The sequence below is a fragment of the Hylaeus anthracinus genome, unplaced genomic scaffold (genome assembly GCF_026225885.1).
Source record: "Hylaeus anthracinus isolate JK02 unplaced genomic scaffold, UHH_iyHylAnth1.0_haploid 12002, whole genome shotgun sequence".
NCBI lineage: Eukaryota > Metazoa > Arthropoda > Insecta > Hymenoptera > Colletidae > Hylaeus > Hylaeus anthracinus.
In genome coordinates, this window is record NW_026534349.1 from 16,338,769 (window position 1) to 16,351,954 (window position 13,186).

General features: G+C 30.7%; 1 protein-coding gene across 15 annotated transcripts in view; it reads left to right on the top strand.

The window, feature by feature from the left end:
* The window catches only part of LOC128892184 (inositol hexakisphosphate and diphosphoinositol-pentakisphosphate kinase 2), a 29,344-nt gene that overhangs the window by 1,642 nt on the left and 14,516 nt on the right, over nucleotides 1-13,186 (top strand). For 5 of the 15 annotated variants that reach the window (XM_054152390.1, XM_054152388.1, XM_054152394.1 and 2 more), the window contains exons 4-24: nucleotides 3,630-3,830; nucleotides 3,892-4,032; nucleotides 4,128-4,218; nucleotides 4,292-4,446; nucleotides 4,526-4,818; nucleotides 4,940-5,134; nucleotides 5,213-5,299; nucleotides 5,379-5,567; nucleotides 5,882-5,976; nucleotides 6,293-6,430; nucleotides 6,857-6,886; nucleotides 7,673-7,907; nucleotides 8,000-8,208; nucleotides 8,267-8,493; nucleotides 8,576-8,712; nucleotides 8,829-8,943; nucleotides 9,016-9,255; nucleotides 9,332-9,451; nucleotides 9,887-10,044; nucleotides 10,105-10,253; nucleotides 10,599-10,646. In XM_054152390.1, the coding sequence (XP_054008365.1) occupies nucleotides 3,630-3,830; nucleotides 3,892-4,032; nucleotides 4,128-4,218; nucleotides 4,292-4,446; nucleotides 4,526-4,818; nucleotides 4,940-5,134; nucleotides 5,213-5,299; nucleotides 5,379-5,567; nucleotides 5,882-5,976; nucleotides 6,293-6,430; nucleotides 6,857-6,886; nucleotides 7,673-7,907; nucleotides 8,000-8,208; nucleotides 8,267-8,493; nucleotides 8,576-8,712; nucleotides 8,829-8,943; nucleotides 9,016-9,255; nucleotides 9,332-9,451; nucleotides 9,887-10,044; nucleotides 10,105-10,253; nucleotides 10,599-10,646 (3,253 nt within the window). Of the gene's footprint in view, nucleotides 1-1,363; nucleotides 1,423-3,629; nucleotides 3,831-3,891; nucleotides 4,033-4,127; nucleotides 4,219-4,291; nucleotides 4,447-4,525; nucleotides 4,819-4,939; nucleotides 5,135-5,212; nucleotides 5,300-5,378; nucleotides 5,568-5,881; nucleotides 5,977-6,292; nucleotides 6,431-6,856; nucleotides 6,887-7,672; nucleotides 7,908-7,999; nucleotides 8,209-8,266; nucleotides 8,494-8,575; nucleotides 8,713-8,828; nucleotides 8,944-9,015; nucleotides 9,256-9,331; nucleotides 9,452-9,886; nucleotides 10,045-10,104; nucleotides 10,254-10,598; nucleotides 10,647-13,186 lie in introns of all 15 variants that reach the window. The other 10 variants (XM_054152398.1, XM_054152403.1, XM_054152400.1 and 7 more) reach the window with 9 other exon arrangements.

Genomic DNA, 13,186 nt, shown 5'->3' on the forward strand with positions numbered 1-13,186 from the left:
TATATTCTTATCAGTACCTTAGACATTGTATTAATATTAAAATTAAGTTAATGCCATATTTTAAATTAAATTTTCGTTGGAAAACAATTGTATAACATGTTTAAACTTTATATGGTTTAGTTTATTTTTACAGCTACTACGATTAATATAAAAAATAAATGAATAATGTAAGTTCAATGCTTTATTGAAAATAAATAATTTGATGGAAACATGATTCATGTATTATAATTTAAAAGTACTTCTTATACAAGTTTTAATTTCTTTAGATTTACAATCTGTTGTGTAAATTAATACACAATAGTATATAAAGTTTATCATGTTTTTACATTATAAGTATGGTAATGTTTATTACATTTGATATACATTGATAAATGCATACAGCCAAAGGTTAGAAAATTATTTCATTTACACAGAAATTCACCTTGTAATTACTTATGATATCATGAAACTACATAATAAAGCTTCTTTATTAGAAACAATTCAAGAATTAATGGAAAATATTAGTTATTTACTGTTAGTTTTTATAATGCATATGTAATTGTAAATATACATATTTCATTATAAATATCTACACCTCATATTCCAGTACACATGTTTGTTTTGTATTATTATATCTTAACCAATTTATCTCATAAGGCATAAACATATTTTATTACCAAATATAATTATGCTTTCATTATTATTTGATCTTTATCATTTTGTTGCCTGCTTCCTAATAATTTAGTAATTTATAGAATCAAAACCATTTTCTTAGTATACCAGTCTAAAAATAAATTGGCATGAAACCTGTATTAGTTGCATTTTGCACTGTTCTGCAAATTCTTGTATAATGCATAAATTCTAGGTTTTGTGCAATGTAATTTCTAATTTCGTGTAATACGAATTACATTTCTAATTATTTAAAATTCGTTAGCCTAAATATTCAAAAATAAATGAGTGTGTGATTTTATATTCAATGTGCTCTATATGTTTGCTATATTCATTGCAATTCATTGTGATCATTGTGAATTGAAATAGAATGTCATTGTCATCAATTTGAATATATTAAAAGTCTGATAAAATTATATGTATGTTTATGCCTAAAACAAATAGAACAAAACAATTATTGGTTGAATTTCTCAAGAGTAAACTGAAATATATAATAATGGTAATGTTACTTTAAATGTATTATAATTCATTATCTACATGTAATACACTACACTGATTTTAGTTTGGTTCCAGTTTGTAAGTGTGCATAGAAAATACTTAAGTATTTGAATATTATTTGATATGCTTTAATTATTATTTGTAAATATATGTAGTTAATTATATTTTGAACTTGGATCTATGATGGAAAACACAAATTCTTCATCATCTACAACAGTTCCTGATGTTTATATCTTCGATTGTGATAACGAAGCAGAACCGTATTGGCAAATAATGGTAGTGTTTCTTTTTACTTATTTTTTAAAGCATTATATTTTGTACGTTACTAAATGTGAATATATAACACAACAATCTGAAAAAATGAACTTACACTGTTTTTATTGAACTAAGTGTGCATTACTCTTTTTTTTATTGTAGTCATTAATACTTTATTGTTATACATGTTTATATTAATTAATTTTCTTTGTTATTTTCTTATTTATATGTATACATCTATCACTACTGTACTCTTCTTGATAACTTCATATATACTACTAACGTTATAAACATTGTTGTTAAAAAAAGTTTTCTGTCATATTAAAATATGTTTACTTTTTTAATTCAGGTAGTTTACAGAGAACTGTAGGAAGTGATACAATTTTACTTTATATAGACTGCGCAGAATGTGATTTTTCAAAGAGACAATTCCCTCTTTATCTTTAAGCAAAGAGTTCAGTATCTGTTTACTTACACTCATCCTCAGTTAAACACACAATTGCCAAGTAGTAATGTTACCTTTAGAAAAATCGTGAAGTAATTTAATCGACGAATATGAAAGTTAACAAAGTTTATACTAATAAAATAATCTTTTGTGTAAGAATAAGGATTATTGTATACGAAAGTTATAAACTTTTTATTATTATCAAATTATTTGCTCTAATATAAACAATATTTTTTGCCATTTTGCAAAATTGACAAGTCTTTTGTGTTTAATTTTGTTTCATATTTTCAGGAAGTCCAGAATATTTAGAGACAATGAAAGTCCAAGGGTAGGATATGATAAGATAAAATAGATTTAATTACCACGTTTACCACAATTAGCTACATCTCAGATGTATGTAAAAATTTTGGTGGCTAGAAGTTGTTCTATGCAATATATAATACTAAGAATTCTATATATTTCTAAATAAACTGTTTGATTTTAAAGCATATCAATGCTGTGGGTAGAGCAGTGACATGTATGATAATAATATTTAAATTGTTGATTAGTGTATATATTTTTGTAAGTGCAATATGCAACTAAGTTAAATTGTAGTGTAATTTTTAATATGATAAAGTGACTGAAACAACCAAATTTGACACAATTACTTCTTATTCATCTATGTGAAGTAGTACAGTAGTGAATTTTTGTTGGTGAAGTGTTATTCAAATAAAATATAGTTATGGAATGGACATGGTTAAAAGACTGGTGGCGCCTTAAAAAATGGCGTAATAGCAATAAGGAAAAGAATTCCACACCTGCCTCTAACGTTGGAGATATCACAGGCTTGGATACGCAATGCTATTGTGATGAGTGCTTTGTACGTTGTAATATGTTTCAGCAAATTAACAGGCACAGGACTTTATCTGAAGATATTGCCTTTCTCATGATATATTTTTTTTCTTGATATATATATTTTTTATCTATCTATCTGTATATATGAAAAAATGTATATATATAACATTTTTTATCTATACTTTTTTTATCGTTATCTATATGCATCCATATTAAGTATATAAGATAAAAAATGTGATCTAAATTGTATATAACACGAATACAATTTTAATTAGAAAGTTCTAGTATAACTTTTGTTTTAAGTTTTATATTTTTGTAACAATACTTGTCTATCTTTTTGCAACAAACCAACTATATGTCTGTATGTATTAAAAGAAAATTTAATTCTTTTACTTGAAGCTATTTTTATTTTAGATTATTTTAGATTTTACAACATATTTTAAATTAAATAAATTAATTTCATTTTTATATTTCTAATAGTGAATTTTTTCAATAGTATTACATTAATTTTTTTTCTTTTTATACATTACATGTAACTTTGATTTCGAATTAAATGTAAAATAAAGAATGTAATAAATGGTCAAAGTTATTATTTTAGGCAGTCCTGGTAGTTCATTCTGTTTGAAAGCATATCAAACGAACAATATTTAAGGCAATGTTAAACAAAGAATTTTTATAAATTGAGACCCATGTAATATACAGCAATGAGACTTGCGTTTTGCAAATTCATTATGTATATAAGCTAGTATATAAATTAATGGCTTTATATAAAAAAGATAAAAATACAAAAATAATAAGGATAATATATTATATTATTCTTATATTCTTAATAATATATTACATATATATTAAGTATATTAAGTATATATATATTATATTATATTATTATAATAATAATATATATACTATAAGAATAATTCATTTAAACTAAATAGAAAAATTCTTTTAGGCCGAACTGTCGGACGGGTGCAGCAATGATGATGAATGCATGGGTGGAAGTGATTTGGAAGGGGAAGGGAAGCAAGTTCTGGTTGGAGTCTGTGCGATGGCCAAGAAATCACAAAGTAAACCGATGAAGGAAATTTTAACAAGACTAGAAGAATTTGAATACATTAAAATAGTAGTATTTCCCGAAGAAGTTATTTTAAAGGTAGGTTTAGAAAAAGATAAGATTTATTAATTTGTTGTTTCATGAAAACATACGTTTATAGGAATCAGTAGAGGATTGGCCAATTGTTGATTGTTTAATAAGTTTCCACAGTAAGGGCTTTCCTCTTGATAAAGCTATAAGTTATGCTAATCTTAGAAATCCTTTTATTATCAATAATTTACCGATGCAATATGACATCCAGGTAAGCAAATACTAATTCCAAATAGTTTCAAATATTGTAAACTGCAAGAGCAAAAAACATTTTATTCATATCTATTTGAATTTTGTATTTCATAGGATCGTAGAAGGGTTTATGCCATTTTAAGCAGCGAGGGTATTGAAATTCCAAGATATGCCGTCCTGGACAGAGATTCTTCTGATCCAAAACGTATATAATATACATGCTATTTAACATATATTTAATTTTATGCTACATACATGTAAGAAAGAATTCATTGTAGATCATGAATTGGTGGAGTCGGAAGATCACGTGGAAGTTAATGGTGTTACATTCAATAAACCGTTTGTAGAAAAGCCAGTATCTGCTGAGGATCATAATATTTACATTTATTATCCTACATCTGCAGGAGGTGGCAGTCAAAGGCTATTTAGAAAGGTGCTATTTTATATAGGCATAATCATTAAAATGATAATTATAGAATGATAGTAAACTCATTTTTATCTTTGTTATATAGATCGGAAGTCGTAGTAGCGTATATTCGCCAGAATCTCGAGTTCGTAAAACAGGGTCTTATATTTATGAAGATTTTATGCCTACCGATGGCACAGATGTTAAAGTTTATACCGTGGGTCCTGATTACGCTCATGCTGAAGCAAGAAAAAGTCCTGCTTTAGACGGGAAAGTCGAAAGAGATTCGGAAGGAAAAGAAATTCGTTATCCCGTTATATTAAGTAACGCCGAGAAACTGATTAGTAGAAAAGTGTGTTTGGCTTTTAAACAAACTGTTTGTGGTTTCGACCTGCTCAGGTACATAGAAATTCAACTGTAACGAAATTAAGGGAAAAAAAATGTTGGAAATATCAATAATTGGTAATTAGTAGCATAAAATTATGTAAATAGCATATACATAGTTATTAATATTTTACAGAGCAAATGGTCAGTCATTCGTGTGTGATGTAAATGGATTTAGTTTTGTAAAAAACTCAAATAAATATTACGATGACTGTGCTAAGATTTTAGGAAATATGATTTTGAGGGAGTTAGCACCTACTTTACATATTCCTTGGAGTGTTCCCTTCCAGTTAGACGACCCACCTATCGTACCTACTACATTTGGAAAAATGTATGTTAATTTTATTTCATATTCCATGTCATTATTCCAAGTGCTATGATTTTAACAATATTTTTGTGTGTATTTTAGGATGGAATTACGTTGCGTTGTTGCTGTTATAAGACACGGCGACAGGACTCCGAAACAAAAAATGAAAGTGGAAGTTCGTCATCCAAAGTAATTATGTTTTCAATAGTTTTTCTGGATAATGTATTTTAAAAAAATATCGCTATTCACTATTTCTCATTCGAAACAGATTTTTTGAAATATTTGCAAAATACGACGGTTACAAACACGGTCACATTAAATTGAAACGACCTAAGCAGTTACAAGAGATATTAGACACCGCGCGTAGTTTGTTAGCTGAAATTCAACATCGGGCTGCAGGGCCAGAATTAGAAGAAAAACAAGGGAAACTTGAACAATTAAAGAGTGTTTTAGAAATGTAAGTACGATACAAACTTCGTCTAACGCCGTTTCAATACAACACTATTCATAGAGTCAATTACTTCATTTTCATTGCTAAACCTGTATGATAATATTTTTCCAAATATGTATTATTAAAATTATTAGAAACAGGGGAATGTTAAACTGATATAGGTGTTTCTTTAAATTCAGTACCGTCCACTATAAGTATCCCGTTTAATGCTGTTTCACTCAACATTCTAAGTCTTAATAAGCAGGCATATTATGTTATGTTTCCGAGGAACTTTTTATTTTAATCTGAAAATATTGCAAGCAGTTAACATTATATCGTAGGTACGGCCACTTCTCAGGAATAAACCGCAAAGTACAAATGAAATATCAACCAAGGGGGCGACCAAGAGGAAGTTCGTCGGATGACGGTACAAAGAGTAACATTCTCTTATTTTTAGTCACATTATAAATTCTGCAACAAAATTGAAGTATCACCTTCGAATCACTTGAATTTTGTGAAAAGTAGCCGCATAACAATATAGAATAATAGAAATAAAGTTTTTAAGCTTTCGAGGTCTCAGTTTAAACATTTTTTTATTACATTGTTGCATGATTACTTTTTCACAAAATTGTGGAACTTAGATATTCGTTATTCTTGAGGCAATTTTAAAGCGTCCCTTTAATATTGTTGCAGAGTGTATGAAGGGAATAATGAACAAATTTGAAAGTTTTTGTCTTTTTTTTTTGTGTTAGATCGACTTGGCGAGCCATCACTTGTCTTGATCTTGAAATGGGGTGGAGAATTAACACCGGCCGGCCGTATTCAAGCAGAAGAATTAGGAAGAATATTTCGCTGCATGTACCCCGGTGGTCAAGGTAGACACCTTAGTGGTTCGTATCTTATGTTCATACGCTTGTCATACTCACTTTTAAGTTAATGTCATATGTCGCGAAAAATTGTTTATTTAATAAGTTTCATCTGTTGGCTGAACTTCGGCTGGAACTATCTTACGCCTGAAATTCTCAACCGACCGTATGCATACTACGTTGTTGCTAAAATGTCGCACAGTGTATATGTATGTATATATAAACGTATATAAAATATTTCATGAAATAGAGCTGTGTAACCATTAGACATTTCATTTGATTAACTTAAAGTATTTACCCGATGCCAATGATGTTACGCAAGTAATGGTATATTTTTAATATCACATTTCACATCAAATTGCGAATCCCATTGTTTTAGTTCAAGGATAGTAAACATCTTACTTTTTATAAAAACGTTTAATTCATAGATAATTTCAAATATTATTTCAGAGGAAGACTCAGAGATGTTACCAAACCACGGTAACTGTTTATTCTGAATCAACGCTTGTTTGTAGTTGTTCGTAGATTGTGTCAAAATGCATAGAAATAGTAGTGGTATATGTGTATATAAATAAAGATGTTAAGACGGTATTTGAATGGTATTAAGAATAAAGCACTTCAAAGAAATGCTGTTTCTATGCTGGTTCTATGTGTATTCCACATTGCAATGAATTGCTTCACAATTCAGTGGTAGCCGCTTTTATACATTTTGTAGTATTAAATGTCTATCTACTCTATTTTTTAATAGCTCTATTAGTTCTGTTTCACTGTTCATACAGTATCACGTATAAATGACACGTATACAATGTAAACCTATCCGTATATACTATTACATATTCTCGTAAATAGATTTTGGTATCTTCACCGTTTTATCAAACCAAAAATGAACACATTGATTAATTGCAAAATTTGTATAGCATTAACGAAACATAATACATCGATGGATAGTGATTAATGGTTAATCGTAAAATGTGAACATTAATATTTCGTCACCATAAGCTACATGTATGTACATTAACACTTTAACGGCCGCTCACGCAACATGTGTGTGATGTTACCGTTACTGCATAGACGTGCGACCTTTAAAGTGTTAATATATAATTAATGATTTTTATAACTATCCGTTATGATCTTCTTACCAGAACACAGATCATTCCCAGAATCATAATCATACTTTACGTTTGTTTAAACTTAAAGGACATGTTTTATTTTTATTTTTATTTTTATTTTTATTCTTTATAATGGTTTTTTTGTATGTATACTTAGGTGATTATGCTGGTGCTCAAGGTTTGGGTTTACTTCGACTTCATTCAACTTTTCGTCACGACTTGAAAATTTATGCAAGCGACGAAGGAAGAGTTCAAATGACTGCAGCTGCCTTTGCGAAAGGTTTGCTCGCGTTAGAGGGAGAATTAACGCCCATACTAGTACAGATGGTTAAAAGCGCTAATACTAATGGTCTCTTAGACAACGATTGTGACAGTAGTAAATATCAAAATATGTACGTAAGGAAATTTTGTATGAATAGTTCGAGTCGAAAAATCGATATAATTTTTAAATTTTTTAGTAAATCGTAATAACGTATTTTGATAGGGTAAAAACGCGACTCCACGAATTATTACAACAGGACAGAGAATTTACGCGCGAGGATCGGGAACAAATAAATCCTGGAAATGCATTGAGTATTAACGCGGCTATGGATTTTGTTAAAAATCCTGTTCGATGTTGCCAACACGTCCATATTTTAATCCAAAAATTAATGGATATCGTGCGCATTAAAAAAGATGATCCAAAAACTAAAGGTATTTATTTGCGTGTCATTGTACGTCGAAGTTATTGTTATTTGTATAATATGTTTAGATGCGATTCTTTATCACGGTGAAACGTGGGAATTAATGGGTCGTCGATGGGGAAAGATCGAAAAGGACTTCTGTACCAAACATAAGAGATTTGATATATCAAAAATTCCGGATATTTACGATTGTATAAAATACGATTTGCAACATAATAACCATACACTGCAATTTGAGCATGCGGAAGAATTATATATTTATTCCAAATACTTGGCAGATATTGTTATACCACAGGTCAGAATTTTAATAATGGTAGTTTTAGTATATACTATATATACAATCAATCTACATATTTCAACTTATCTATTCGTACTAGGAATATGGATTAACAGTGCAAGAAAAACTTACAATAGGACAAGGTATCTGTACTCCTCTTTTGAAAAAAATAAGAGCCGATTTGCAAAGAAATATAGAAGAATCTGGAGAAGAAACTGTTAATAGACTTAATCCAAGGTAGAAGTAAATTCGTATTGTAATATATATATATACATATATATTTGAACAAGGTAAAATAGGACCTAAGGTATGCTACAATACGCCTTGTATATTGGAACGATTAAATATTTTAGGTATTCTCATGGTGTTTCGAGCCCTGGTCGACATGTTCGCACAAGACTTTATTTTACAAGTGAAAGTCACGTGCATTCATTGTTAACAGTTTTACGTTACGGTGGTTTACTCGACGTAAGTAACATTTATCATTTTTTACAGTTTTCTTTTGCTATAGATAATGTAGAAACATTTTTACTACAACAGGTAATAAAAGATGAACAGTGGCGTCGTGCTATGGAGTATGTTAGTATGGTTTCCGAATTAAACTATATGTCGCAAATTGTAGTTATGTTATACGAAGATCCAACCAAAGATCCGAGCAGCGAAGAACGTTTTCACGTTGAATTGCATTTTAGTCCCGGTGTTAATTGTTGCGTACAAAAAAATTTACCACCAGGCCCGGGCTTTAGACCTCACTCGCGCAACGAAAGTAGTCATAATATAGTAAGTAAATTACGTAATTGGCATTTTTCGGCAGTGACTATAAATGTATTAAAAACTACATTCGTTATATTTTCAGGGTGAAAGTGGCGGTGGATCTGCCCAAGACACTATTTCTCAATGCAGTGCACGAATAGAAGAAGAAGACGTAGAATTGGGAATTTTGGAAGATGATTTCATGAATGCACCAACACAATCTGTGTGTATAAGTTTCTTTGCAAATACTTCATAATATTTACTGCGATTTAAAATTCACGGTTCTACGTGGCATTAACAACCACCCTTAAAACGGAACATTAACTTTGATCTACAATAAAGTATTCATTATTCTCTGGCATCTACATTAGGGATGTCAGTAGTATGTTGGGGCCCATTAGGCCCCCTATAGCTCGGGTACCTCGGGATTGCTCAACCCGTACTGTAGCTACGATTAAACGCAGTTACAGCTCCTGAGGGCTGATTTATAAAGTGGAAACGAATTGTATAAGTTACACGAAAGTAGAAGAGTCGAGAAACACAACGCGCAACGTTTAACTGCCTACTACTAACTACAACCGTGAATTTTAATTAAAACCCAAACATATAGCAGTATTTAAATCGTAATGAGATTTGTTTGCGTTATACGAATTTGAAGGATACACCTCCTCCACTAGTGGAAACAGATGTTGGAGATTCAACGATGGATAGTCCAACAACTAGCAGAGCTGTTGATATGATGGACCTAGATCCTAATATGATGGATGAACCTTTCGACAGTGGTTTCTTGCAAAGTTCAGCACCAATTCCGATAAGGTATATAAAAGTTTATTCGAAACATAAATATTTTCTTTACTAGTTTAACAATTCGATCAGTGCTAGGACTGTAGCGGGCCACGAGGCAGCTAGACTTGGTAGTCAATTAGCTGCTAGTCAACGTCAACGACGCGATGCGGAGAGAGGTGGAATTGTCGAGCCACGAGCACGTAGTTACGATCATCAAAGACAAGACAAGTCTGAGAAAGGTAAGTGTTCTTCACTGCTAATCGGTAGTATACATTTTGTACTAGCAATAACGAATCAAAGCTAATATCTTTGGTTATGCATGATAGTGACACCTATATACAAATACTTAACCTTTCGCTTAGAACAACGGATATATATCTCGTTGTTAACAAAAAGTTAAAAACAAGTACTTTTGTAAATAGTCATTGTACAAATCGTGGTCAAGTACTGGCAGAATAAAATTGCGTTACGAGAATTTTCATTGATTTCGTTTCCAATGTTTCACTTTTTGGAAATGTATGGTCAACTGAAATTCGCAATCAAATTTTATCACAAAGCGTCGTGTTTTTCATGTCTTTTTATAGCTGCGGACAAGCTGCAGTATCAGAGCTTGGACGCGGTCAACAAAGAAGGTATGTCATTCTGACTTCCTGTTATAATTTCAGCAGGAAAACGTTGAAAAGAGTGCATTTACGTTTCGTAGAGTATCCCATAGTCATTTTCAACTGTTTTGAATGACCAGGCACATTTTCCTTTTTTAACGCTATCACGTCGGACCTTGATGTTCTTCTGTCATATGGACAAATGCGTTTAGGTCAATAGGAGTGTAGTCTAAACCTTTGCTGGTCTTTTCCCCAAGGAAATGGAAATCCTGGCTAGTCATGGCTTCAATATTAGATTCGAATCTAGACGATGTTGAAAGTCTTGGTCGATTGTTGCAAGAATTGAAGTTTCTGTTTGTCGACAGTTTAAGATGGACCAAAACTTTCAGGAACAATCGAGAATTGAAAACCTATCGAAACGTTCAAGGTCGTTTGGATGCGATTAATATTGGAAATGGTTAGAATTTCCACAGTCTAGGAAGGTGGAGTAAATGCGAGTTAGAAGGTGGAGACATCGACAATGCCATAATGGGAGTTAGACCACAATTGTTTGGACCGGTCATGATAGTTGAAAACGACTATTTACTATTGATTTTTACAGGATTTCAATAATATCTCAAGTTTGGATAGTTCATATCTTTTCAGTTTAATAGGAAATATATATATTTTAATTTATTTGTCGTTTTCGTTTATGGTATTTACATTGACAACATTGAACTTCGCTTCTGCGTTAGTCACATATAGTTGCGCCGTAGACTGCTGTGATTTGCACCTTATTTCTCTATGAATGTAGCATCCCCACATATTTATCGATATTACAGTATTCCTTTTGACGAAACATTTCAATTATTTTAGCGTATCTCATAGACACTTTAGCATTAAGCATACATACGTGATCTCTTGGCTATAGTTTTTTAGCGTCACGCCAAATTCCTTAATATTGCATTATTTTTATGTATTATGAATACCATATCCTTTTGTATTATATTGATTTTTACGTGTAATGTAGTGTGTGAGTGACATTTACTTTACTTTTTCAAGTATTATAGTACCGACAGATTGTTCAGTTACTACGTGATTCACGAGCCACAGCTTAAGTAACAGAACTAATTAAACAGATAAGATCAAAATAGACTGATATAGGAATATCCAGTTGAAATAACTCTTTGCTCAGCGATAGTTGTGCGCGTGGAAGCCAACTAATTTATGTCGGCGACTGTTTGAGTTACATATCAATACCAGATGTAATGTGATTCATTCAGTTGTCTTCCTGACTCCTTCATTCCTAAGCTCACTGTTCCATCGAGACTCGCAATTAACAGTGCTTAGTTATATTTTATGTTCATATCTGCTTTTTCTTCATATGTACTTATTAACGTGTGGATGTCATTGTATACTGTATTTCATTTTATGTTACTTGCAGAGTTTTCATGTTTACAATTCACATTTCTTTTTAAATTTTTTTTTTTTTTTTTTTTTTTTAATTATTTATTAAATTTCGCGTAATATTCCGATATTTCTTCAAGCATATCACTTTTATATTCAATCTCAAGTAGCCTCTATTACGTAAAAATTTTACATATTTATCGTTTTCTGTAATGTCATCGTTTCATTACTCTCTCGATGTTAAAAATTCTAAGCACAAATTAAATTTAATCTCTAAATTTTTACTCGATTAAATCTTATCCCGGTGGCAATCAAAAATTTCACAAATCGATTAGGTGAGATAATGATATACGATGAAAGGAATTAAAATACATATTTTCAAGAATGTTAAATAATCTTTGGTTGCCATCATTGTAAAATCTCACAACCATACTAATCATCGATAGTGTTTTTGTATTCAAATTGATGTCTGGTTGGCTACTGGTTGCATGGCTATCGTGTGCCATGGGTGTGTAACATTAATCAAACTTGTGCCTTCTAATTCTAAATAAGAGTAGGTTGAAGTATACGTCGTTTTCTCTAGATTTCAATTAAGTTATTCCTCTCATTGGTAACGAATCTTTTTTCATAAAATGTCATCTGTAACAATTTAGCATTACAAAAATCTCTAACTTGAAGCATTGTTACAGACCGTTCGAACTAACTACGTTCAAAAAACCTATAGACACCGACAAAAGTCGGTGGCGGAAAAATATTTTCGATGTTTAAAATATATGTATACAGGATGCGGTTGAATAACATGTACAAAGTAGCATAGGATGAAAAAAAAACTCATAATTTATTTTCATAAATTATCTGACATATCGAGTAGTAATTATATTTCAAATTCAAACTAAAAATTTCACGAGTTATTTCCGCAAAAATAATCCTTCAGAATTTCAGATACGTTAAATTAATCTTCTATATAATTTTACACCAGTTTTAATTACAAATTTTATGTCAAGCTATATAATTCGAAAACTATTGGCCATACAAGCTTGACTCGCAAGACTTTTCCATATATAAATTTGTGTCCTAAAAAACTGTGTACATCATTCTTTTTACTAACAAATTTTCTAGTTAACGAAAAATATTCTCGAAAGGAAACAAAAATTTGTCCCGCATATTTCAAAAAGAAAATCGTA